General features: G+C 38.3%; 1 protein-coding gene across 10 annotated transcripts in view; it reads right to left on the bottom strand.

Annotated features, from left to right (window-relative positions):
- ptprsa (protein tyrosine phosphatase receptor type Sa) overlaps positions 1-25554 on the bottom strand; it is a 159568-nt gene that overhangs the window by 9034 nt on the left and 124980 nt on the right. For 8 of the 10 annotated variants that reach the window (XM_077608061.1, XM_077608051.1, XM_077608057.1 and 5 more), the window contains 13 exons: positions 22845-23438; positions 21488-21582; positions 21127-21377; positions 20667-20754; positions 20251-20463; positions 19905-20071; positions 18018-18133; positions 12683-12780; positions 10479-10602; positions 7604-7779; positions 5972-6091; positions 4305-4459; positions 2710-2995 (listed from right to left, as the gene is read on the bottom strand). In XM_077608061.1, the coding sequence (XP_077464187.1) occupies positions 2710-2995; positions 4305-4459; positions 5972-6091; positions 7604-7779; positions 10479-10602; positions 12683-12780; positions 18018-18133; positions 19905-20071; positions 20251-20463; positions 20667-20754; positions 21127-21377; positions 21488-21582; positions 22845-23438 (2483 nt within the window). The remainder of the gene's footprint in view (positions 1-2709; positions 2996-4304; positions 4460-5971; positions 6092-7603; positions 7780-10478; positions 10603-12682; positions 12781-18017; positions 18134-19904; positions 20072-20250; positions 20464-20666; positions 20755-21126; positions 21378-21487; positions 21583-22844; positions 23439-25554) is intronic. The other 2 variants (XM_077608059.1, XM_077608060.1) reach the window with 1 other exon arrangement.

Below are 25554 nucleotides of genomic sequence, written 5' to 3'. Positions count from 1 at the left end.
AAAGGGGGATGAAAATAAAGCAGGCCATTGAAGAAAGGTACATCAAACTAAACAAAGAGATCAGCTAAAGATATGATCATATCGTTAAGAATAGAATATGAATGCAACCCATGCATCTGACCACCAATTTTATTGGAAAAAGACAATAATGTCAGAGTTTTAAAGAGTAACTCATTATTAAGTTTGCATCATTCAGGAAGCATGTAAGTATTTATCTACTACTTTTTAAGGAGTCTAGGCAGGTCAGTGTTATTTGGGAGGATCTACTCTATGCCGAACACAGGCAAGCATAAACAATCTTGGGGATAAAGAATGAAGGAAACTGCAAACTCTGGGAAAAGTGGGTCATTCGGTCCGTTGATACCATAGCAAAGTATGCAAAAAATAAAAATAAAAAAGGTCTCACGGAGGGATATTAAAACTCAAGATAAAATGATTCAGCAATAATTCATTATAAGGATGTGGGGTAAAATTTATGTTTACCTAACTGTAATGTTTTTATCAAATTGATTATGTGCCATGCGAAATGGGGCACACTTTATTTTTGCCCTTGAAATTCACCATGTCCAAATCCACTTCATAGTTCATCCCCTGTTATTATTTTCATAATTGGTTAATTATTTGTGAAGTTTATCTAACTTGAAATTGAAAAAGCTTTTTGACGTTCAAATCTTAACAGAAAAACAACAAAGCGATTAATATTTTTTTCTAAATCGAATCGGCATTGAGGATTCTTGGCAATGTCAATTTAAAAAACAATTATTTGCAATGATTGGTTGAAGCCCTAGTTAAAAAATAACACCCAATTTAAAAGCTTTTTAACGAATTGCTGAAAATAATGACAAAATATAACAATAATACATAAATGACTTTCAAAATATTTTGACTATGCCACACAATATTCTTTAAACAGTGTCTGTGTGTGGGTGTTCTCATGCACGTGTTTTCTCTAGGTATTTCTAGTTGCTCTTTAGCTTGCAGCATTTCTATCCCAATTCCCCAGTAAGATCCAAGTCTCTTGGATTTCATTCAAAGCTTCTGCCATCACTTCATCTTCTACTGCCCAGGCCTTGTCTTTGACCAGTGTTCCACAAAGGACCTGGATGGGCTTGAGGTGGTCTGGCAGCACTGTAGAGGCCCTAAGCTATACGACCAAACATTACAATGGTCACATCAATCAGATCTAACAGTGGCCAAACTTTCAATGCAACAGAGCTGGAGCAAAGCTTTTAGTACAACTCAGGGGTCGTTTACACGAGGATCTTAATAATTAAAAAAAATCTCTGTCTTATAGACAGAGACAGCATTTTTGGGGGTTGAAACTGCAATTTTTTTTTGAGGATGCTTCACCCTGTGTCGGTCGGAATGGTTAAAAATGCAAAACTTAATTTTGGCAGCATTTGTCATTAGGTGGTTTTGTTGGTGCTGCCACCTACACACTACCATGGCTAAATGGAAGCATCATCTACTTTTGCATCTTTGTTTGGCGCACAGATTTATTTACACTCACTAGTCATTTAAACACGGAATTGAAGCAATAACAAAGCTTTTGCGTTTTTGCCCCGGACTAAACGCGGCCATTTTATAGTACTAAATATCTAACAATAGTAACTGTAATTTGACCAAAGCTTGTTTCATGCTTGACACGTTCAACGTTCTATGTGGAAATGAGATATGTGGAACAAAGTCGGCATACATTTTGCATTTTTTACTAGTATGTACAGCAGTAGCAGATAATCTCTCAGGAGCAACAAAAGGCATCCACGACATAGGAACAACATTAAAATGGAAGAGGAGTAGAAACCGACAAACCTCCGCCCCCTCTACCAATAGTCACTCATCTGCCATAATTTTCATGCGTAAATGTCTGCTTGGTCAAAACAATTCAGCAGGTGCGTAGTTCGGAAATCTAGTGCAAACGGATGCTTTGTGGAGAGGCGTTATTGCTAAAATGACATCCTTTTAAAGTTGCGCAGACCTATCGGAGGGCATAAGCCAAGCTTTATAATTCAAAATCATCTTTGTTTAGTCTCCTCTTTAATACTACGATGTCCCTTTGTTCATCATTCATACCGACCACTTACAATAATGTGCCACCCCCATCCTCCTTTAATGCTACATTTTAGTTCCCTGTTCACTTCATGGCATCACCTAAACATTATCATCTGTTACTCGGTGATTCCACCACGACTGTGCATCACTAAGTGGAAACATACTAGCACGTTTTTTTTTTTCTTGGTGGAGTGCCACGTTGATGAGTGGGGGATGGGAAGATGACTAACTTGAGCATTACACTGAAACTAACATGTAATATGTATGAATGTCATTCGAGGTCAACAGGTAATTTTTAAGTGGATTGTATGTTACAGGGCTATTTGCGATGAAACTTTCTTGGCAAAATGCTTACCAATTCAGATTACTGTACTGACAGGGTAAAACCAAAATCAATTTAACATACAGATAAGTTACAATCTTATACTTGGGAATTTTGCAAGTAATTGAATGAAATCCTGGTAAAATGACTTAATCCTTCAAAACAAAATTATAAACTTTGCTTACAAAATGCATTTAAACAATTATAGAACGCTAAACAATACCTCGCAATACTGCTGCGGGGTGGTGAAAACAAGAGAGACTTGCGTGTAGAGCCAAAGAAACTCTTAAGCATTTGCTTAAATTACTAACATGCGTTAAATCCCATCCACGTACCTTGAATTCAAGCTCCATGCCAGTGACATGCTCGCCACTCTCCACCTGGGCTAGCTTCTGTATGTAGGAGTACAGGCTGCGGGCGGCCACCTCAGTGTTGCCACAGGCTACTGCCTCTAGCAATGCGTCATGAATGAAGCTGTACTGGTCCTCTGTTTGGACCATGTAGTTCCGCTGTGAGCGCATCAGTGTCACATGGCCATAAATATCTACAGTCTTCTCGTGCTTTATACGCTCAAGCATTGCGTCGATGACGATGAAACAACCTGTCCGACCAACCCCAGCGCTGTAGAAGGGAGGGAAGAAAAATACTGCATTGAATTTCTTTATTGCGTTAAGTTTGTAGGGCATTGTAAGCTAGAAGAGCAGTATGAGGTAGCTGAACTTCACTAGAATTTCCTTTTCAGACCTCTGTCACCTTTGACTTGACAGAGGTAATGAACATTTGGTATATAATGTCACATGCAATACAGAATTTTGTATTTGGTAAATAGAAGTTGCTCTAGACACAAAGAGACAAAATTTTAAAGTGTTACTTTACGTCAGAAACATCAGTAAAAATCCAATATGTCAATTTTTTTTTTTTAAATGTAATTTTGTTTTAATGGGCCCTGATGAATGTGTTTTATGACAGAATAAAATGAAGAGAAACATGAAACTAGGCAAAAAAGCCACAGTATATAAAATAGAGTAAATAGTAACTTAGAATTGTTTGTCATGATTCTTTATTAATAGTCATTAAATGTGCTAAAAAATAAAACAATTGAAAATTACATTAAAAACAAAAACTTGGAGTATTTAGAGCGAGCAACAAGCTTTAGTTTTCTGGTTTAAAGCTTTGGGCTTATTGGGGTCTTCTAATCCTGAGAAAAAAGACAGTTTTGAATAAGTCTTTTTGAGAACTATAAAATATTAAAGATTAATTAAAAAAAGGGATCGGATTAGGATGTGTCTCTTTGATGGCATAGAACGAATCGGAGCAGAAAAAGTGTTTTTTTGACAGGAAAAATGAGGTGATTGCTAGACAGAGAAAAAATATCTGCATCGTATAAGAAAGCAAGAGAGTAGGTTTCTTGTCTTATTTATATTATATCTATGGTACGAGTTAAAGGGAGACCACTGTTCAATATTTAATTTGCTTCTGTAAACAACGGCAATGTCATTGTGCACTGCATGTCGATTGTTTTTAACTGCCGAAACAATAACCACTAAATGTATTTTTTAAGCCTGACAAAATATCTACAGTATACATTTTTGTCATACTTACAAACTCACTAAATGGAACAATATATGACTTTTCATGCAAATGGTTGAAAATAGTCCTTTCTACCTCTATTAATTAAAATGATTTCATTCTTTTTAACAATATATGTTCCATTTTTGTATTTTTTCCAAGCAATTGTTTTCTTATAATTATTAATTCTTTTTTGGCAAAAGCATGCCACACGCTTGTTATCAAGACATCAGACCTGTTATCAGGAAACCTAGCAAGTTATGAAAATATTCTGGCTAATACTGCTTTTTAGTAACTGTAAGGGCTGCAATAAGCCAACACGCAAATAGATTGAATTACATTAATATTTGCAGGGACTGACCTGCAGTGGGCGATGATTGGCCCAGCATCAGGTGGGTTACATGTCTTGACCCTACGGAGGAAGGCCAAGAAGGGGGTGGGGTATTCCGGCACCCCGTGATCAGGCCACGCTGTGAACTGGAACTGACGAACTTCACGTTTCTCACTGGACCCATTCTAAATGAAACAAAGAGAGTTGAGATGTTAAATAAGGGGAGTTACCATTTTCCATTTTGAGCTAGTATTCCACCAGATCAGGATTGTGTGCAGCACTAATTAAAATGATCAAGCAATGTTAATTTAATGAATTTTAGTTATATCAAGTGATTATTTTGGATTTCCGAAAATAATTTGCATTCAATTATTAAGATTCTATAACTTACTCTAACTGACAACGACTTTGCAGGTTAACACATTCTCAGCATTCGTTAATTCCGTTCTCCTTGCTGCTAGTATAAAAGGGTGAGATATCTATAGATTTTTCTAAGACAGTATATATTATGAAAAAATAATAATAAAGATGATCCGGAGAAAGATAATTAGCAAAGCACCAGAGAAGAAAAATCCCTTTATCATTCTGTCCTCCTTTAATGGAGATACTGTTTGCATTTCAATTCCGGCTTTCTGCTTTCCTGGCAGTATTTTCCCTTGCTGCATGAATGAATAAATGAGTGTGGTAATTAAAAGCAAACTGGCCTAGTTCTTGTTATTTCTTTTTATTTTCTCTGGACACGCCTGGATTTTATTGGTAAGGCTGCCAGCAAAAACATGAGCCGTCAGCTGCTACTCGTGAGGAGACATTTTTGCATGACTTCTGGAAACACATACAGTATGTATGGATCTCAACCAAGTCTCGCTTTGAAGATGAGTGGCTTGTAAATCTGCTGCCACTCTTTACAACCTGAATGCACAAATCTTCAAATGTCACTTTTTTCCCACCCAGCAATGGGATGAAATGAGCTTAGGTTATATATCTTTGCACAAAACCAATTAAAAGAAGGTCACTCTGTATGATAATGTGAGCATGACAGCGCAAATAGCACTTTTGATGTCTTCTTTAATCAAACTAAAATTTGATCTCTTTGACTTTTACAAGGTATTTGGGTCAAAACTGTGGGAAGGTTAAAAGATGTATGAATTTCAGATATATCAAGTACCTTTCAGTAAAAAAGTGTATTTTTCATCATACTCAAATTTTACTACTCACATAATTCCACTGGTAAAGACAGATATAAGGGATTTATTGATGAATACCGCTGAATTCAAATCTTAAATCTAAATACAAATTAATTAAGCATTGGATGTTGTGTTCAATGAATCATGAGAAGATTCCAAACACAAAAAAACCCATCATAATATCAATCATTTTCTTTGCGCTGGAACCTTTGCCTGTCTATGTGTTTGTCTCTGAGCCTTAGCATTCTGCCAATTATGCATATTGATTGAGTTTCTCTTCAGCTCACTTTACCTAAGTGCTCCAATTTGGCAAGTCCACAGTAATGGATGATGCATTGAGGGGAGTGTGGCCTGAACAATTGAGGGCTAATGCAAGTATCCCATAAACAATCATTCATATAAATAAATAATTTTGTCTGTATGTGCAAGTGTTGCATTGCTGTTTTAGCAAAAGGAAGATGTCGATAGCTGGTTTGTGCTTTTAAATGTCTTAAACAAGTATAGAAAACTTACCTTGTGTAAAGAGAAGGTGCGGACACAAAACGTAGCCAACTCTATCGTGTCCAGCAGGGTCACTTGGGTCATACCATACGTTTCTGTACCACGACTGGGCCAGTACTGGTCACATTTTATCTGTGAAAAAGGGAAGGAAAAACAAAATCTGATAAACAACCCCCTCAAAAATGGATCTTGTCAAATAAAAGGCATTACCAATCAGTGAGCTTAAAACAGTTCAATAGTAGTAGCTACAACAACAACACTATTGAAAGCTGATGCAGAGCTCATTTGACATATTTTTACCATTTGGATTAAACCAGCAGAGAGCTGGTTCAACTTATCCATTTCACACCTGGGAAATGTTAAATATAATCACACTGTCTTGCTTTTTTGCCCACAATTCCCATTTTCAGCCTATATATTTTAACTTGGAGCACAAGGAAATGTTAAATGCTGTACGATATTTTCAAAATTGACTTGAACACTAGGTTTCTAGGACTTGTGCAGTAAACCTACAAAAAAAACCTGCCACCTGTGCATGTCAATCAGGTTTATTCAGTAAGGTGTGACACCCTGGAAGACATCTTCTCTCTCATTTCCTGCTCAAACTGACCCTGAGCTTCTAGCGACCACATGTTCTGATCATGTCTGACAGTGGAGGACAGCACCTGTCAGGATGGTGCACAGGTAAACAACTGAAGAAAAACTAGATGAAGTGGCGACACCCGGGGAAAGGAAGTCTTGATGTTGACACTAGTTTAGCTTGACAGGATGTATTCATGTTTGTATTTTTTGACTTACAAGTCTACCTGTGACGAAATTAAGTTAGATCTCATGCTGCTTTTCATTTTGAGTCAATGGCTTTGAAACAAAAGTACATTTAAGTGCTGCTGAAATAAATAAAATAGCTAAAACCTGAATAATTTCTTTTTTAAATTCAAGTTCTTGTTTTAAGGGACCCATAGCACTATTCAGACGGCACAATTTCAAACAGTCAGTTTAAATCTTCGATCAAAAAAAAATACTATAATTTCTAATCCAAACCAAGGAATGCATTGAACTATGCAATAATTATTGATATGGATAATTTATTCTGATTAATTGCAGGAAGCTATATATGATTTGAATAGACTATTGATGAATGTACATACATTTCCCTAGAAGTTTTGAGGAAAAGATTCCCCATTTAATTATAGATTCCATTTTCTGCAAAAAGCAGCATGTTTTGAGCAATATAAAAACTGCAAATGCAAATAATTTAGAAAAAAAACATAGTCCAGTGTTCTTTAATGTTACCTAAGCTTTCCAATGTGAGCAGCAAGAACATTAGTGAGGTACAATAACTCAGTTCCTATGCTGCATCAACCACCTCGTGGTTATTTCACAAATGTAATTTCTACTCTTCTCTGAAAGTAAGCCATTTCAACAAAATGAATTCTGATTACCTGGCAATGAAGTTTGAGTTTGCAACTGGGAAATCACTGTAAATCAACTTTGCCATTTTTCATATTTTGTACCTTGCTTTCATGAATCAGTGATTTGATTTTGATGTATATTGTGGAGCAGCATTTTAAAAAGGCTACTGCAGTCACTAGAGGAAAGCCGCAGAGTTAAAAACAAATGTTACGTGCCCTTGCCCAGACTTACCCGTGACTTTTCCTCCAGTTTGGTCATCATCACCACTGTGGCAGCTCTCTGCTCCCACACCATCCTCCAGAAGTCTCCAAAGGTTTCTGGTAAAGGACCCTGGGTGGCAATGTATGCATTCTGCTTTCTATATCCATCGATGTAGTTGGCATTGATGTAGTCACTACCTGTAATCCCTACAGAGGTATAGAAAAATATTCAAAGATGAAGTGGTGGATGATCTACTTTCTGTCATTATTTTACTTTCTATTTAGCTGATTTGTTTTGAGCATCCTTAAAACAATGCATGTGCAATACTTTATTCAGTTACAGTGTGATATTACTTTGTTTTAGTTTGCATCAATTACAATTGGTTGGGTGTAAGTATTCTTTATTCACGCTGTTCAAAGTATCAGTCATAATTTTTCTATTGCTCTATTCCTATTCAGGGCTGTAAAATTTTGTAGTCCAGTTCAACAGCCTTTTATCTTTTCTGTTTGGAAACAAAAACACAAATTCATGGGCGTAAAACAAAGACTTGTTCTTGAACAAATTAAAATATCCGCTGGTGACACATCAATGAAGTTTGTGGTCTCTATGGAAACTTTTTTTTTTTTTAAACATAATTACGCATGCTGTGTTTTGTAAATTTTAAAATATTTTTCATATATAAAATGCCAATATTTTCTCTTTAGGTAATATATTTTAGACAAACGAAAAACATTGATCTCATTCATCAATCAGTGTTTTTTTTTCTTTTTTCACAACATGAACTCTAGTGCCATTGTGCCATCCTATTAATAACACACTATCTAAGATGGACCCTGCCAACGAGGCTCCAAGACGTAAAATGATATCCCCTCAAGAGCCATTTTATTAGGTACACCTTGCTAGTACTGGATCGAACCGCCTTTGCATTCAGAACTGTCTTAATCCTTCATGGAATAGATTAAACAATACACTACAAACATGCCTCAGAAATGAAGGCCATATTGACTTGACAGCATCCTACAGTTGCATCAGATTTGTCTGCTGGAGATCAACGATGCGATTCGGCTGTTCCACAACAACAAAGTTTTGGATAAATATATGCTGAGTCTGTAGGCCATTAGAGTACAGTGAACTCATTGTCATGCTCAAGAAAAAAATAGACTGAGATGACCTTGTGCATTATCCTGCAGGAAGTAGAATAGCCATAAAGTGATGGACATTGTCAGCAACAATATTCAGGGAGGATGTTGCATTACAATGATCCCCATTTGGAGCTCAAAGTGTGCCAACAAAATACTCCCCTTATCATTACACCATAGCTGGATGGATGTTTTCCCTTTTTAGACCATACTTGGTGATCCTCAAGATGGCCGTGTGTGACAATCTGCAGTTTCTAAAATACTCAAACCAGCCCATTTAGCTTCATCTAGATGCCACATGCAAAGTCACTCAAATCAATTTTCTACCCCATTCTGATGCTTGGTTTGAACAGTAGCATCTATGTTTACATGCCAAGATGCATTGGGTTGCTGACATGCTATTGGGAGATTACAAATTTGCGTTAACGAGCAGTTGAACAGGAGAGCCTAATAAAGTATAAGCTGAATGTACACTGTAGACGTCTCCTGAGCTGCAACGAATTCATCTGCTCATGAAAAAGACCATGTGGAGATCTTACGGACTATATCTTAACCCCAATGATGAAAGGTACACTAGTGATCTTGAGTTCTTGCTTTAAGACATCGTGTTACTATAAGTTTCTGTGGCAGAAAGCACAAACTTCAAAGGTAAACCAAGCACATCACTCCATCAGGGTTTCTCCTGAAAGGGCACGAAGCTACAAGTTTGCTATAAATCTGTCGTTTGATCATACATTGTGCTCATCTGTCACCAAGATCTAATCTGTCCAAGTAAAAATCAAATACACCACTTTGAGGTTTAGGGTCTCACACATAGTAAGAAAATAGATTTTTACAGCGCTGTCAGGTGAAATGCAAGCCGGGACGGGGCTGTTTGTGTTTGAAAGTCACGTCCATTTGACTGACGTCGCAGCACTCAAGCGACAAACAATGAAACACTTGGCTGGGCTAATTTAAGAGTTTAAAAGAGAGGAGACGTGGTGAGGACAAAACCCATGGGGGAGTGGACAAATTATATACTTGAGAAGGAAGTAAGAAAAAAAAAAAGATAAAAAAATGAATATAATTGGGAGGAATAATCAAAAGCAATGCTAATGCCATTAAAAGGGATACTGCACTATTTGACAGTGGTGACTTGGTTTTAGTCATGGCTAAATGAACAGAGAAAAGGCAGCGTGCATGAATAGTTATTCTGCTGCAACTAATGGCAAAATCACTGCAGTGTAAAATAGAAATTTCAGACTTGATTAATTTATGTATTTATGGATGAAACATTTGTTTTTTCTTTTCTCTCTCCCTTGCTAGCTTTTTGTTTCACCCAAAATTGTGAGGTGTTGAAAATCTACTTGGAAGATTTACCTGACACAAAAAAGGAGAGAAGTGTGAGGACAGGCAATTTTGTCATCAATGAAAGGAGTCGGGAGTTGTTCTAGTGTTGCAACACATGAACAATGTCAGCAGTGAAGGGTGACTACATCTGACAATGTCTCCAGAGATTTGGGAGTCAAAAGAAGAATTTTCTAGTTCCAGCACTGAGGATAGTTTAAAGGGAAGTGGACAAGGATCTGGGAAATAGGCTTTGTGTCAGGCTTAAAAATGAGTTCGGGTTCATTGTTTAACCAAATGATTGGTTGTATATAAAGCCTTGGCCCTAAAAACAAAACCACTCGAAAACCTGAGCTTAATTAAACAGAAACAAGTCCTTAACGTACACTGCAACTGTTTAAAAATGCATCTGAGCATTTGAAAGAAGATTGAAGCCTTACCCTCAATGGGAGCCAGGATGACACGGGAGTGGTCATAAGCGATGACATTGGCGTAACGATTTTTGGGCTTGTTCACCTCCAGGTTAGAGTGTTCCCACGTGAACTGCTGGCCTGGATCAATGGACTGATTGCAAACAGAGACAAAATAACACACAAATAACCTGGATGAGGTATGCAAGGCACAAATACAATTTTTTCATCACATAAAAGAAACTGACAATTGAGCTAGAAAGCCTTGGGAACTAATTAGAAGAGCTACATAAAGCACTTCTTAAGGAATAAAATGAAAAACTTAGACTGACACTTGGAATCAATGAAGTCTAGTTGGAAATGTGATCTGATCCTTCATTACCAAATTTAGTTGAAACATACCCTCAAGTGAATTTGAAGCATAAGAATAACATTTATTAATGTATTGATTAAATGAATATGTCCCTCAGAGCGGAAATGTGCTGTAACACAATTTTCAAAAATATGATAGGTTGAGTAAATGAAAAAATAAACAATTTTTTTAAAGAGAATTCAACAGATGATTAATATTTAGCAATTACAAAGTATGTTGGCGAGAAAAGCTCTCATTAGCTGCAGTTACAACACATTTCATTTCAGCTGATCCTTGAGCGTTTTGTCAACCCTGAATTAGTTGCCAGCCAATCGCAGGGGACAAGGAAAAGGACAACCATTCACACTCACTCTCATACTGAGGGAAAATTTAAAGGGTACACAACCTAGCATGTATGTTTTTAGGATGTCTAACAAAACCTGGAAAAAACCCACGAAAGAACATGTAAAATGCACACAAGAAAGTTGGAACCAACTGGGGATTTAACCCTCGCTCTCAGAACTGTGAACCAGTCAAGCTAACCACTCTATAACTGGGCTGCCTAATTTTACATATCCAAAAATAAACCACAAATGTTTTTTATTTGTTTCCCCCCAAAAATTTAATCAAGGGAAAATGTGGATAACTTTAAAGAGTTGCGAGTTTTGCAATTTGGATTTTGTAAAGATTTTTGTACCCTTCTCATTGCTTTGTTTCGTTGCAATGCTACGATCTCCTGCACTGTGGTCTCAGCAAATCCGTAATAACTGAGCCTCCGCGGCATCTCCCTCCTTTGCCTCATCCCTCCATTTTTCTTTGTCCCTCCACTTCCTGCCTGGCTAAAAACCAATCAGTCAACAGCCTGGAGAGCAACGCTTGGCAAGCCTGGGTGTATGGACGAGTAGCCATTCATCACGTAAATAACAAAATTAAAATTACACTTCTCTATTTAATTTGGTCATTTATTTTTCCTCGGGGCTGATAGGGTTGTGTGAAAGGGCATAGGGGATGGTGAGAAAGTAAAAGATAGATTGGGAGAAGGGGATTGAGTGGTCGAATTCACTCCTTAAAACCAAATAATTACACTTGCCATGACGTCTCTCGCCTCCATAAACGGAACAAGCCGGTCCCTTTAGTGCATAGCTCGGCTGCAGATTTATGAATAATAGATACTGGAGAAATGCTGCAATGCTATGAGAAGTCATTATCCGCCAAAACATCCAACATATTCTGGCAGGCATTATAATGGCAATCCATGTTGGTGTACGCTTTTTCCACCTCAGCTGCGCATGCAGCGGGGCGACAAGCACGGTGATTTAAGAATGGCGAGTGGGTAATATTGCTTGTATGCAAACGAGAGCTGATTCAGCGCTCCTGATTTCTAATCAACTCCAGTGTCATTTATAACCCAAGCGGTCGCGGGGTTCAAGACAGCTCAGTTAGCCTTCCAACCCATATTACATGCATACAGAACAACATCACACATCAGCTGAGTAAAACGCAAAACATGTGCCTGACAGAAAATCCATAATATACTGAGTTTGTTTCTGATGTGCTGAATAGCTTCAAATACAAGTAATCAAATACCCACATCTAAAGGAAGAGCAACAGAGCTTAAATGTTCACGTTAAAGTTTTTACAATGCAAACTAAGGGCGTAATCACACCAGGAAAGTCCAGTTTGTTTTCATATTATTTTTATGATCGGCTCCTTTTCACATTGCAATTTTAGCAAGCAACCCTGGATTTGAAAATAAACCTACGCACGTACAAACGTTGGTCAAATGGTCTGTATAGGGTATAGTATATCATTTCCATTTTTGTGAACACAATGGGCTCTCAAGCTCAGCAAAATCAGATTCTCAAACGTTCCACCCACTCACCTCATATTCTTGGGAGAGTTTCAGGTTGTCGTTGGCTTTGAGAAGCTCTGTGTGTTCAGCCAGTTCAGAGATGGGAATGGGAGGGTGATTCATCATACCTGTACCCCATGACAATGAAGGAAGAAAAGATAAAAAAAAGACGTTTTGACAAATTTTCATGACTTTTCAAAGGATGCATTTCAAACCACGTTATGTGTTAAAAGCACTTTGCATAGAAAACATTGAAAATGAAGGGTTTTAGTGATGGGAATGCTTGTGCAAAAACATGGTGTAAAGAAAAAAAAAAGTACTACCTGTGTATTTCTTTGCAATTTGAGCTTGTAAAAGGCAAATTCGTAAAATTCATGATCATTGCAGTATGGCTATTATAAAGAGGCTGATTTTGGAGGTTTGTTAGTTATTTACAATGTAATAATAGGGAACACATAATTTTCAACATGTTTGCTCAAATGAAAATGAAAAGTTAATGCATTGTCAAAGGCTTAGTTCAAATCCAGTCCACCAGCACAAATACTGAAGCTGAAAAAATAACACTAATTAAAATAAAGGAAGGGAAAAGTCTAAAAACCTCCAGAATTAAGAGAATAATTTTATGAAGAGAGGCATCTAAAAGTACTTTATAATGTTTCAAATAGCTGGATTTTTTTTATTCCAGGGTACCCTAATTATCATATATTGTTGCAAGAACAATACCAGTACTGTTAATAGTTAGTCATGACAAACCACTGATGTAGTACCATATTGTCCTACTGTGGACTATTTTCACTAATTCATTCAAGGCCTAATGCTGAACTACCACAATAGAATCCACACCAGTCGTGTTGCCCATGTATTTACAATTTTTTTTGTAATAGCTAGTTTTTTCAAAGCTCAAATGCCAACAAATTGTTTATGTATGACAAAGAAAGAAAAAACATCATTTTAAAACCCAAGAGTCATACTGAGCATGCAAATCAATCATTCTCAATTTCTTTTCTCTCACTGACAGTCAATGAGTAGTCAAGAGGATCAACAATACCAATTATTTTGGTGGCACTTTCAAAGGGGGACCTGACACCCAGCGCTAGGTTGTCAGTCTTCATTAGTGACGGTAATTTATCTTACACGCAGAACAATGCAGCAGCGACCATTACACAGAGAATTGCAAAGATTACGATTTGAACATGTGACAAATGGAGAAGACATGGAATGCTTTGAGGCACTCCGGAAAAAGTGTGCACGCTTAATTCGCAGATTACTTGACAGGGATTGGGGAAGAAACATGCTATTTTTAGTGGATCACACACTGTTATTCCTCTGCAGCATAAACACTCCAGTGCAAACAGAAAAAAACGAAATTGTGTACATTTTTGACCGTTTTTTTCATTAAATTCACTCCGTAAGTGAATGCTGAAATATATACTATATGCGGGGTGCCGACACAACACTCGACACGAGTTAGTTATCATTTTGTCTTTGGGAAGACAGCAAAAAGGTAAGCTGCTAATTAAATTTGCCTGTCAGTTTACTTGATTGAAATCCAGAAGGAAAGGTGTAAAATTCTACAGAGGGGAAAAAAGAAATGTGTATGCAAATGAGGGCTCCACATTTCTCCTGCAGAGAACAAGAAATGGATCTTTCAGTAGAGATCAAAGACTGTTTGTGTTGTTTTTTGTACGTGTGTGCAAATGCCGCTATGGTTGTCCACATGCATTTGTGAGTGTGCCCAGCTTTGCAGACACACTCCATCAATTGCTTTTACTTTGGGCAGCCCACATTACCGTCTGCATGCATAAGTGTCCGCTCTACAAGTCACCAGATACATCATACACCAAGAATCAACCGCAGTGGTGCAAGAAGAGACAGATGATCGTAGATTCTTTGGTCCTTGTTTATTACGGGTTTATCATCATTTATCGTTGCACTATGTCAGCAGAACTTATCACACTCTTCTTTGATGGATATCACAACAGAAAATATTACTGAAACTCTCCGTGTCCTTCAAAAATGCATTTCTGTTCTATGGAAGAGTGAATTCGTTTCGTCATAATTGTCATTTAGAGACAACACGATATATTGAAATGTTGATACTGAAAAAACATTCACTTGCTGGTGACACGTAAGCAAAGTTACTCAAGGACAAACTGTTATTCTCTACCCAGTTTCCTTTTCTCTAGCCCTTCTTTTCAACAGCATTTCCTTCTATAGCCCAAGGATTTTTCCTAGCACAACTAAATATCGGGATCAGTGAGTGTAGACAACAAACTCTGGTGTCTAATTATGTGTTTCCAATCTCCCGTTCTGCTACTTGAAACATCTGAGATATGTAATGATTCTTTTTGATAGGCTCTTTCCAGAGAAGCCATCTCACGATGGCAATTTCCATTTAAAAAAGGAAGAGGCCCTGCATGTAGGTGAGCAAGGCAAAGAGAGAGAGAGGAGAAATTCCAGGAGTCTTTTTTTGCTCTCTGATGATCTTTCAGTGAGCACAGAGGCCGATCAAATGTCAAGTAATTGTTTTCCACCAGTGTGTTTTATTGTTTTCTATCTTCGAGCATGAAAATGGCAGTATGTTTTGAGTGCAAATAGTGGAGCGGTGGAAAGAGAAGGATAGCCACAAGAGGGGAAGATGGGGAGTGGCATAACAGAGACTTCGCTTGAAAAACAAATCTCTTCATTAGCAGATGCGATCTCATTGGTTATTTATGCACGTGGGATTAATGCATAGCTGACAGCCACGTGAATACTGTGAATTACTGAGGCGACTCAGTACACCCATGGAAACCAACATAAAATAATTAGTGCAGATATTATGCTGCATTATGTGAAAAAACAAATGCAAATCATTTGTAAATGGAGACAAGCAGTGCTCAAAAACAAAAGCTGGTATGCAAATACTAAAAGCATAAAGACTAACTTTCATATTCAATCTCAGCTGCACTCTGAGGACTGTTTAGACCAGAATCTGAAAGAACAGCAAACATGGGAAATGTTTCACAAAGTCGGTAATGTAACAGAAAGAATAGTCATTGGGAACTGACAACTATGATTGGAGACAATGAAGAACGTGTGTGTCACCTTGTATCTACAGGTTGTCTAAAAAGTCTCTATATACCTTTAGTTTTTTTTTTTTAAGATCGCAAAAGTAAACTGAGGTTATTCATATTCTCAGCATCAACAAACAAGATTTATTTGCTAAATTTATTATGTTTGAAAAACTGGGTGACTAGCTGGAAAGCTCCCCATTCTCGCCAATCTTCAGCAACCTTAGAATGCAGGTTTCCTTGACATTTTAAAGCCTCTCTCCCCCGGTTTTGCTGCTTGCAGAGAAGATTCTTTCCTCAAGCTGTGACAGGTCACATTTTCCCATGAACATCATAATCTTATGATTGAAGCTTTTGAACAACCTGATCCAATCGGTATGGGTATAGCTTTATCACCTCCAAAGCATTCATTGAAACGAACAGCAGACTCCTCACCATTGCCTGACCTCACACCTTGTGACTTTTTTTCCCCTGTGAGGCTATATCTAAAGCACTGTATATACCACCAAGCCCTATGAACTGTCCCAGTTTTAGAAAAGAATCTGCACTGCTTGCAGCAAAATCGTGGCAGAGATGCTGTAAAATATCAGAGAAATCTACATTCATAGGTGGCGGAAGACTGTCGAAAAGGGTGGCATACCTGTGAAGGTATAAGCGATTTCGTCCAGGCTTTGCAACATGATAGTGAATTTATCGAGTAAAACAGCAAAAACTCCCTTGTTGGAAGCGAAAAAATCCAAAAAATATTGCAAGAATTTTTGCTTTGTACATAGTGACTTTTCAGACACCTTGTGTTACAAGTATATGGAGCTTCAACAAAATGATTTGGTCGTCTTGAAGTAAAGTGCAATTAGCGGCCAACTGGACAAGTGGTTAGTGTGTCGGCCTCACAGTTCTTGGGTGGAGCGTTTGATCCCATTTACATCTCCCCAGGCTTGCGTGGGTTTTCTCGGGCTACTCCGGTTTTCCTCCCACATCCCAACATGCTTGGCTTGTTGAAAACTCTAAATTCTCCCTTGCTATAACTATGAGCGTGAATGGTTTCCTTGTGCCCTGTGATTGGCTGACCATCAAAATTCAGGTTCCCTGCCTGTTGCCTATAATTAGATGGGACAGGCTCCAGCACCCTCCTATGACGTATGTAAGGAAAAACAGTTTGGAAAAATTAATGAATCAAATTTGCAATTACTGTGATAAGCACTGCATTTTGATGCCGAGCTAAGAATATATGTGGAGATATTACAAGATGTGCAGGAAAAAAATGAGGGGCAAAAAGGCAATGGGGAGAAAATAAAAATTCAGAGCTCTCGGCAAAAGAAGGCTTGATTAGACACAATGTAGATATTCAGTGAGTTGTGCTGCTTCATTACTTTGACCCTATTTACCAATTAAACCCCAGGAACCAAGAAAGATAATGAAAAATTAGCCACTCTGCGCCTTTAGCAGTATGGTGATGTCAATGTGAGACTTCCATATCAGAAAATATGCACACACACACATCCACAAAACTATCTTTCAAATACATTAATAAAGCCCTGACTATGGGGGAAATAATTAAACTTCTTGTTTGTATTACAGCGACGGTATATATTGAACTTCCTTGTTTTGGAAGTTAAGATAGCCCCACTTCCACTCCTTGACAGTCACACAAGGCAGAATGCACAGTATATACGTCATCCCCGAGGAGACTCCGATGTTTGAAATGTGAATCTTTTGATGGAGAGAACTGATCATGAGGTAGAAAAAAAGAGTTAGAAGAGCAGCAGCAGACCGAAGGGAGGGGGCTCTTATTTGACTCTTGTAAACATCCCCTGACTTGGCTATCTGAGAGAGAAAAATGTGTTCTAAATTCAAGTATGAGTCTCTCAGATTTTTTTCTTCCAAATGAGCTGCAAAAAGAGAGAACTCAGGCATCTAAAAGGAGGCTACCAAACATCAGCAACGCAAAAGGATGACAACAGAGAGTGCCATATTTTATGTATACCTTTGAGCATATATATATATATATATATACATTTATATACATATATACACATACATACACACACGCACAGGAGGATCATTTTTATTTGCCATTTGCCTCATAAACGAGTACACTGTTAAAAAGAGAGCTATTTAATGATGTTTTTTCTCACAAAAAATGTAATATTTAAGTAATGAATAGTCATATACCTCTTAGTAATTTAGACTATTTATTGATTATTTTGTATTATTGCAATATTATTATTATATTTTAAAGGAACGCGCACATTACTCTATATAGCCTTGAGATCCGAATAATATCCAAAGAGACCTGTAAAAAGTTTCTGTACCTGGTGTTTGGAAGTTGATTCGCCTCATTTCCACAGGGTCGGTCGGATGGTGAGGTGTGATGTCTGCGTTGTTTAGCGGGCATTTTGTGCGTGGCTCTGATTCCTTTCTCTTGCGACTGCACAGTGAGGGAAAATAGGGAGAAAAGGACAACTTTACAACAAAGAACCTAGAGCTGTGCACAGCAAAACTTTCTCCAAGCCTACTAATGAGCTTCGTAAAAAATACAACAATGCTGGAAAATTTGAGTGAAAACACATCAAAAGCTGAGAAACAAATGTGGCACACATTCTCATTTAAAATTGCCTCCGTTCACACTAATTAAATATTTATTTATTCTTTGCTTAGGCAGTCTATGTATTGCCTATCCACTGTCAAACATGATGGAATTTAGCCAGGCCTTACCTGTCAGGTTTGCTGTTCCCAGAGGAAGCAATAAGAGTCACATAAATACATAAAGAAGGTACAAACACACAAGGAAAAGAGGGAAGGTGGAAGCCAACAAGAGAGAAATCAATTGACAGCAGTTCTTAGATTCACAAGGGTTACAGCTTGGCAGACAAAAAAAATGCTAAATAAAGCTCATTGGCATTTTTAGGTGGTTTGTAGGCGTGTCTGTGTAAACCCATATGAACGTGTGTGCTTTATTATCTGCCTGTGAGAACTTGAGTGTGAGTGTGTGTGTGAGATCAATGTGGCTATAGTCGGAAGAGGGTAAAGTCAGGGCCAAGGGCAGAGACAGGAAGCACTATTCACCAGGGAGCGATTGGAAGAGCGGGCGAGACAGAAGAGTGAGCGGGAGACAGACGAGAAAAAAAAAAGACAGAGATTCAAGGAGAGATGTTACTCTGCCGAACCACCGAGGTGGAGGTAAGGCAAGGTCAGACAGGGATCATCTGACAGTATCACAGTATCTACTTGGGTTGTTCTTAACTGCCTTGCTAATGCAGCGTTCTGTCATGCACATTTCACAGTGCTCACACACTAAACGCTAAATTTAGGTTGTCACATTTAGCAGAGGCTAAGAAATAGCAGGTAGACAAATGTCTTGTGGACAAAGTCTTTGGACCCATTCTGAATAAAAGACTGGATCTTAGACCGTACCTATAGTGATCTCCTGAAAAAATACACGTGGTTCCCAGAGTAATATTATACTGTTTGTCTGGTGTTATTATATTTGTGTCTAGTCCTGTATTTGTCAAAATGATCCCCCTGGTTTAATAATGTATATTAGTATTTTCATGCCTAATAATAACTTCATAAAAAAACTGAATCAAAAATCGAAACAGGTAAAAAAAGTAATGAAGAAATGGACACAGTCTCTTAAGCAGGTGTGACCAACTCCTTTGGGATGTACATGAACAAGGTCTTTTCTATCCCTTTAAGATATATTATATTAATCATGCTGCAAATATAACCATCTCAAAGAATCTCATGTTCACTCCTTTTTCTGACCACTCACTTCTCAGGGCATTTTTAACAATCTGCATGCAGTCATGCTGTTGGCGATTGAAGCGACATGCTTATTATAATATACAACAAACACCTCTTTCAACGTGCGATATGTCATTCCCGTTATTAGATTATTAAATAACAGGAAATAACTAGTATAACATCAAATGATGAAATATCTTCATTTTGTTTTGCTGGGTGTGAAAGTATAACCTCCAGTTCATAAAATATGTACTTCTAGTGACTTGTGAATTAAAGGTGGGTAGCTATCATCAGTGATGCTGTTGTTATGTTTTGATTACTTGAAAGACCCCTTGAGGAAAAAGTTTCTATGGTGGTTTACATTTAATAAAATAAAGTAACATGTTCTGTCAATGATGTGTTGTGTATATTTGACGTTGATATTTGCCAAACCAAAAATAAAACAGCATACTCACTTTTTATACAGTAGGATTGCGATGACAATGCAGATGATGAAAACTACAGCCAGGACTGGGCCCACCACCCAAATCAACCCATCACCACCAGTCTCTATTGGTTGTGGGTCATCCACTTGCTCAGGAGTCAACACTGTGTCACTATAAGGACTAGTTGCAAACATTTTCTAAGCAGAGAAACACACAATATTATTCTTAAGTACAACACTCAAGTGAATATATATATATATATATATATATATATATATATATATATATATATATATATATATATATATATTTTAATTGATGATGTAAATCCAATTAACTACAAACAAAATCAAAATGGTGGGAAAAAAACCCTTACCCCAGCTGTAGCATTAAGTTCTGCCATGACGAAGAACACATACTCCTGGCCGGGTTCAAGAGCCTTGTTCTCACAGGTGCTTTGCCGATGGTCAGATCCCACTGTGAAGCTGGAGGGAAGTTGCCGGAAGCAGGCAATGATGTACGGCTTCCACTGGTCCAACTGACTTAACTGACGACGGGATCGGCGCTTCGGGATGACCTCACGCAACAGCTGATTGATGCAAAGGGTTCTGAGTTATTTTTTGTCAATTATATATTTGTGAAACTGTATCGGTCAGCATTAGAATAAAAAAAATGCTTTCGTAGAAAATGTATAATTATAAAGACCATAGATCTCAGAAATGTGTTTAAACTAACAAACTAATCTTTACATTTCAATAACTAGTGGTATTCGCCGGTAGCCCAACATTATACCTCTTCCATGTCCATCTCATCAGGAGTCTTTAAGTTTTTGACAGTCCCAGTGGTTCTCTTGAGTGGCACAACAACCACATAGAAATTCCTGAAAAACAAAACAAATGTATTGCATCATATTAACACAAAACAAACAGCCTTCCTGTTAAAACATTTCTGTGGTCAACTCATACACTTCTGAGGCCAGTCAGAAAATAACAACTCATTTCAGATAACAGAAACATCACACATTATATTAAGAGTATCTTGAGTGCTAAATGACCTCAATTGAAAACAATAAAAAAACAGGCTCATGGAATAGAATTAAACCATTGTCATTACTATTACAGTAAAACAATGGTTAGGAGAAACAATCATCCAGTGCTTGACAGTAAGGGGTGTTACCCATTTTGCAAAGTAAATTACTGTAAATAATTCCAGATTAAAGGCTAGATCCTTCATTTCAACGAGTTCTACTCACTTGACATCTTTGCCATCGACTGGTGGAAATGACATGGTAAGAATATTATCAGGCTCTGCATAAATGTCCAGCTTCGGTTTCTTGGCCAGAATAAGGGGTGCAGTCCTGGCCACAACACGGTGTCTCGGTCCACCATCCATACTTTCTTGGCAAGTCACTCTGAACTCATAGGTGGTATTCTGCCTTAGCCCAGTTATTAACACTTTTAGTTTCCTAGCATCTACGTCCATCTTCTGACGGTTGAATTCAATCTAGGGTAAAATAAGAGGGTTTGAAATTTCAAGCAGTTCCATTTAACTTTTCAGGTACAGTTTAAGGAAGAAATGTTTTCAGAAAAGAAAAGTAGCCTCATCAGTCTTACCGTGCACTTATAGGCGGACCTACTCTCAGAAAACTTCCATGCAAGCACCACTGTGGTCTTGGTTGCCCACTTGATAGTAAAGTTCTTAGGAACATCTGTTTGGTTGGCAGACGGGGGAGGGGGAGGGTGATTGTTATTCAAAGGACTAAACTCAGCACCAGAATAAGAGAAAAACTTCGGTTAAAGCAAAATACAGATGTTCTCCTGCAACGTCCCTCTGGTTTGGAGAGTGAGATTCGGTGATCTGTTACTGGCTGTGAGAGGTGCAACGCCATTGGTTAAGACATACAGCACGGAAGACTCATGAAAGACAAACCCATGAAGCACAAAGGTGTGCCCACTGGCTAGCTATCATCTGTAGTGCCAACCAATCTCACCCTGTATCAACATTTCCTGTAAATCAATGTTGATGATCGTACATCCATTTATTTTCCATACCATATATATTCAGAAGGATCACAGAGTTGCCAGGAGGCAGAGCGTACATTGAGAGTTAACCTTTCATACTCACAAGCATACCTATGAAGAATTCGGAGTCTTCAATTAGCCTATTGTGCGTGCCTTGGGATGTGGCGCCAGCGTACTTGGAGAAAAAAACCAACGCAGGCACAGGGAACAATTGCACTCCACACACCCTTGATCCAAGAATTGTGAAGTAGACATGCTTACCACTCAAACAACACGCTGCCTTGCTGATCAACTAACAATAACTCACAATGCTAAGTATACCTACATACATTCGTTCCCTGATTTTGGGTTGACACTACAGACATGCTATCAAGTGAACATAAAGACAGACTCAAAACACAGCATGCCTTTGCAGTGCAATTGGGGGATACCATGCCACAAGCTGTCCCGTAAAGGGGCAGAGTAAGTAAAAGAATTACAGAGAAGAACAAAACAATGAGGGTTAGATAGGGCAAAATATCTTAAAACGACCCTAAAAATAATAAGGAACCAAGACCGGTTCTCTGTCCTTTTCTTTCAAAAGGTCCAAACACTCATTGTGACTGGGTTTGCCTTATAGTCATACCTTCATTCAATACTGGGGGTGAAAGATGACATTATTGTGAGTGTGCCTGAAAAAGGGCTGCAAAGACAACTTGGAGTGTCTGACCATACAGCACTTACCTGGGATTTTTTGGCTGCTCCCCATTTTCAACGACTGACTATGACTTACTTACTCGTTTTACCTTTTTTGAGTTAGCGAAGTGAGTATCCAACAGCGAAAATTTTAGTAACATTATTTGCTTTCTTGAGGAAGAGTGCAGGTGATAGAAAGGGTTGTGGTAGGAAATTGTGTTCTTGCAAAAATTCCCAAACGCCTGGAGTTGGGAGAGAAACCAGTAAGCCCTACCTGTTGGATCATAGGCCACCGTCCGATACTGGATAGGTGGGCTGTAGGGGCCAGGGCCTACAATGGTGTGTGCACGAATTCTCACATCATATGCAGAGTTTGGTTTGAGGTTGTTGAGCACGTAGCTGGACAGGTTTGGTGGCAAGTGAAGCTCTCGTTGTGATCCACCGGAACCAGCTTCTTTAAAGGCTAATGTATACTCTGTGATCACACCATTCCGTTCTGCCAGAACTGGTGGTAACCAGGACAATTGCACTGAGCAACACGTCACATTAGAACCTTCGTTCATTTGAGGATATCCCCCTGGTGTATTTTCTGGTACACCAAGTTCCACATCAGCTTCCTCTCCAAAACCGCCTCTGCTTTTAGCAGATAGTTTAAAGAGGTAGGTGGCTCCCTGGTGAATGTTTCCCAAGGAGTACTGCCGTTCTTGGGGAGAAAACTCTAGTGTGGCTAAAGGTGATATATCTTTACGACCAAACTGGAGCCTGTAACCTTGTAGGTCCATGCCATTTTTCACATCTGGTGGGTCCCAACGAACAAGAGCAGTTGTTTCTGACTCCTGAGTCACTGACAAAATGGGTGGACCGGGCACTGTAGACAAAATAAGCACAATACAGCTTACTTCACTTTGACTCACTAAATAAATAAGATAATATTTGGGTTAGCTAGAAAATCATGTTACTATTGAGGCAATGCACTGTACAAATGTATGTAATGTACAATGTACAAATATTAAGGATTTTTGTCATTTTAAGGCACTACCGACAGTTTGATACTGTGTGAAAGTAGCTAGATATGGCAAGCAATCATTCAAAGTAAACAGTGCAAAAGCCTCTCATTCATATGAATCATTTCCGTTTGCTAATGGCCTACATTCTGTTGGACCAAGTTGAACATGATGTCTGATGATGATCTTTGCCAGTAATGGATTATAGGATTGGGGCGGGGGCAAAAAGTGTGTTGCGTGAAGGATATGCTTCTAATATGCTCCCTCTACAGACCAAACCTCAGGGTGAAGTCATTAAAAAGACCCGACTCTCCTTTCATCGTCAACCCTAATCAAGGAAATTCAATCAAATACCATGCAATATATGATAACCGAGTGTGTGTGGTTGTTTAAAATTCTATTCTATCATTTTTTATCAAATGTTCCTTTGATATGTGTATAGATTCTAAGTCATCCAGGTAGTGCTATTCCTCTGGTTTTATTAAGGCAATTGGACTTGTTTGCTGAAGAAATTTAATCATGAATCTTCAGGACTACTTTAGTACTAAATTCAAAACTGTGGGATTTTCCAATTCCTGCATTGGTCGGTTTGACCTTAGATGCAAAACAACAGGATCTTGTTACTGTTGTCATTTTGTGCGTGCCTGGCATAGTTACTGATCCAGACCATAGCTATAACATATTTATATATGGCTATTTGTCTAAAGGCAGAGGTGATGGCTTAAGCAACCTTGCATTGAGGGACTTCTATGGTAAACTTTATTGTAGAGGATATTTGACATTCCCATTTGTGCGTGTGTACCAAAATAAAAGACATTTAAGAAGATCAAAATAGCTTGTTTGTCAGTATACCCTGCAACGGTATATATACTAAAGCACCATTAAAATCAAGACTTTGCTGTATGTGTGGATGAGACTATTGTGAAAGACCCACAAAAGATTCTGTAGACATTCAAAATCTTTCTTCTCGTGACATTTTCCATTCATTCAACATTGTCAGCCAAAAACCAGAGCACTGGGCAATGCAGCCGGGCATAGACAGGTCCGTTTACTGAAGTTAGAGTCCTTCAGTATCACTGCTGGTTTGGACATTAAGTTGTTCCAGTGAGTTTTCTTGACTTACAAAATGTATGAGGAAACATGATACAAGTACAAGATACATGTGCAGCTTGTTATATTCACATGAAGCTGACACCTGTTTTTATCAATGTTAAAACCCCATATTTCTACCAATAGTATAGCTGTAGTAGAAATCTTGGATGGCTATTGCTGCGGATTGGTTTGGCCGCCCATAGTTTAAGACACAGGGACACCTCATCAATGATGATTTTTTTAACTGTAAGAAACTTGCTGCTGTCACTCTGAAATCTCTTTGCCACCAAATTTCCAATTAATGTTGTCGTCATGGTACGATGCCACCCAAAGTGGGATTTTTTTTCTGGTTGCTCTCCCAGCACTGCACTGTGTTTTGTTAACACAGCGTGGCAGCACATAACTACAGATTGGGTTGGCTATGTGAAGGTCTAAAGAGCCCATTACACATGCAGAGTCCCAATCATTGTCACTTTTGATGTGAAGGCACCAATGATGCTAAATGTTAAATGGAAGAGACTTATGAAGTGCTTCTATCTACACCATTACAGTGCCAAAAAGTACTTTACAAATTCATATTCACACACCAGTGGGAGCTGCTGCTGCCACACAGCAGCAGTGAAATGATGAATTTCGATTTAATTTCAACATTTGCCTGTACATAATATTACATAATGCAATAAAGAGTCCGAAATGACTCCAAATGGTGATTTTTGGCCTTATAAGGAGGCTCTATTTTCTAAAGAAGAATTCACCACACAGCCTGATGTGTGATTGTGCTGTTTGTGTGGTGTTGCCGTACTCTTAAAAGATAGAGCAAGACAATCTAGGGAGAAAAAAGAAGAGTGCGCAAGGTGACAAGGGACAAGAAGCAATCAAATTTGAAGA

Source organism: Stigmatopora argus, chromosome 8 (genome assembly GCF_051989625.1).
Source record: "Stigmatopora argus isolate UIUO_Sarg chromosome 8, RoL_Sarg_1.0, whole genome shotgun sequence".
Classification (NCBI taxonomy): domain Eukaryota; kingdom Metazoa; phylum Chordata; class Actinopteri; order Syngnathiformes; family Syngnathidae; genus Stigmatopora; species Stigmatopora argus.
This window is presented reverse-complemented; position numbering and strand designations above follow the sequence as displayed.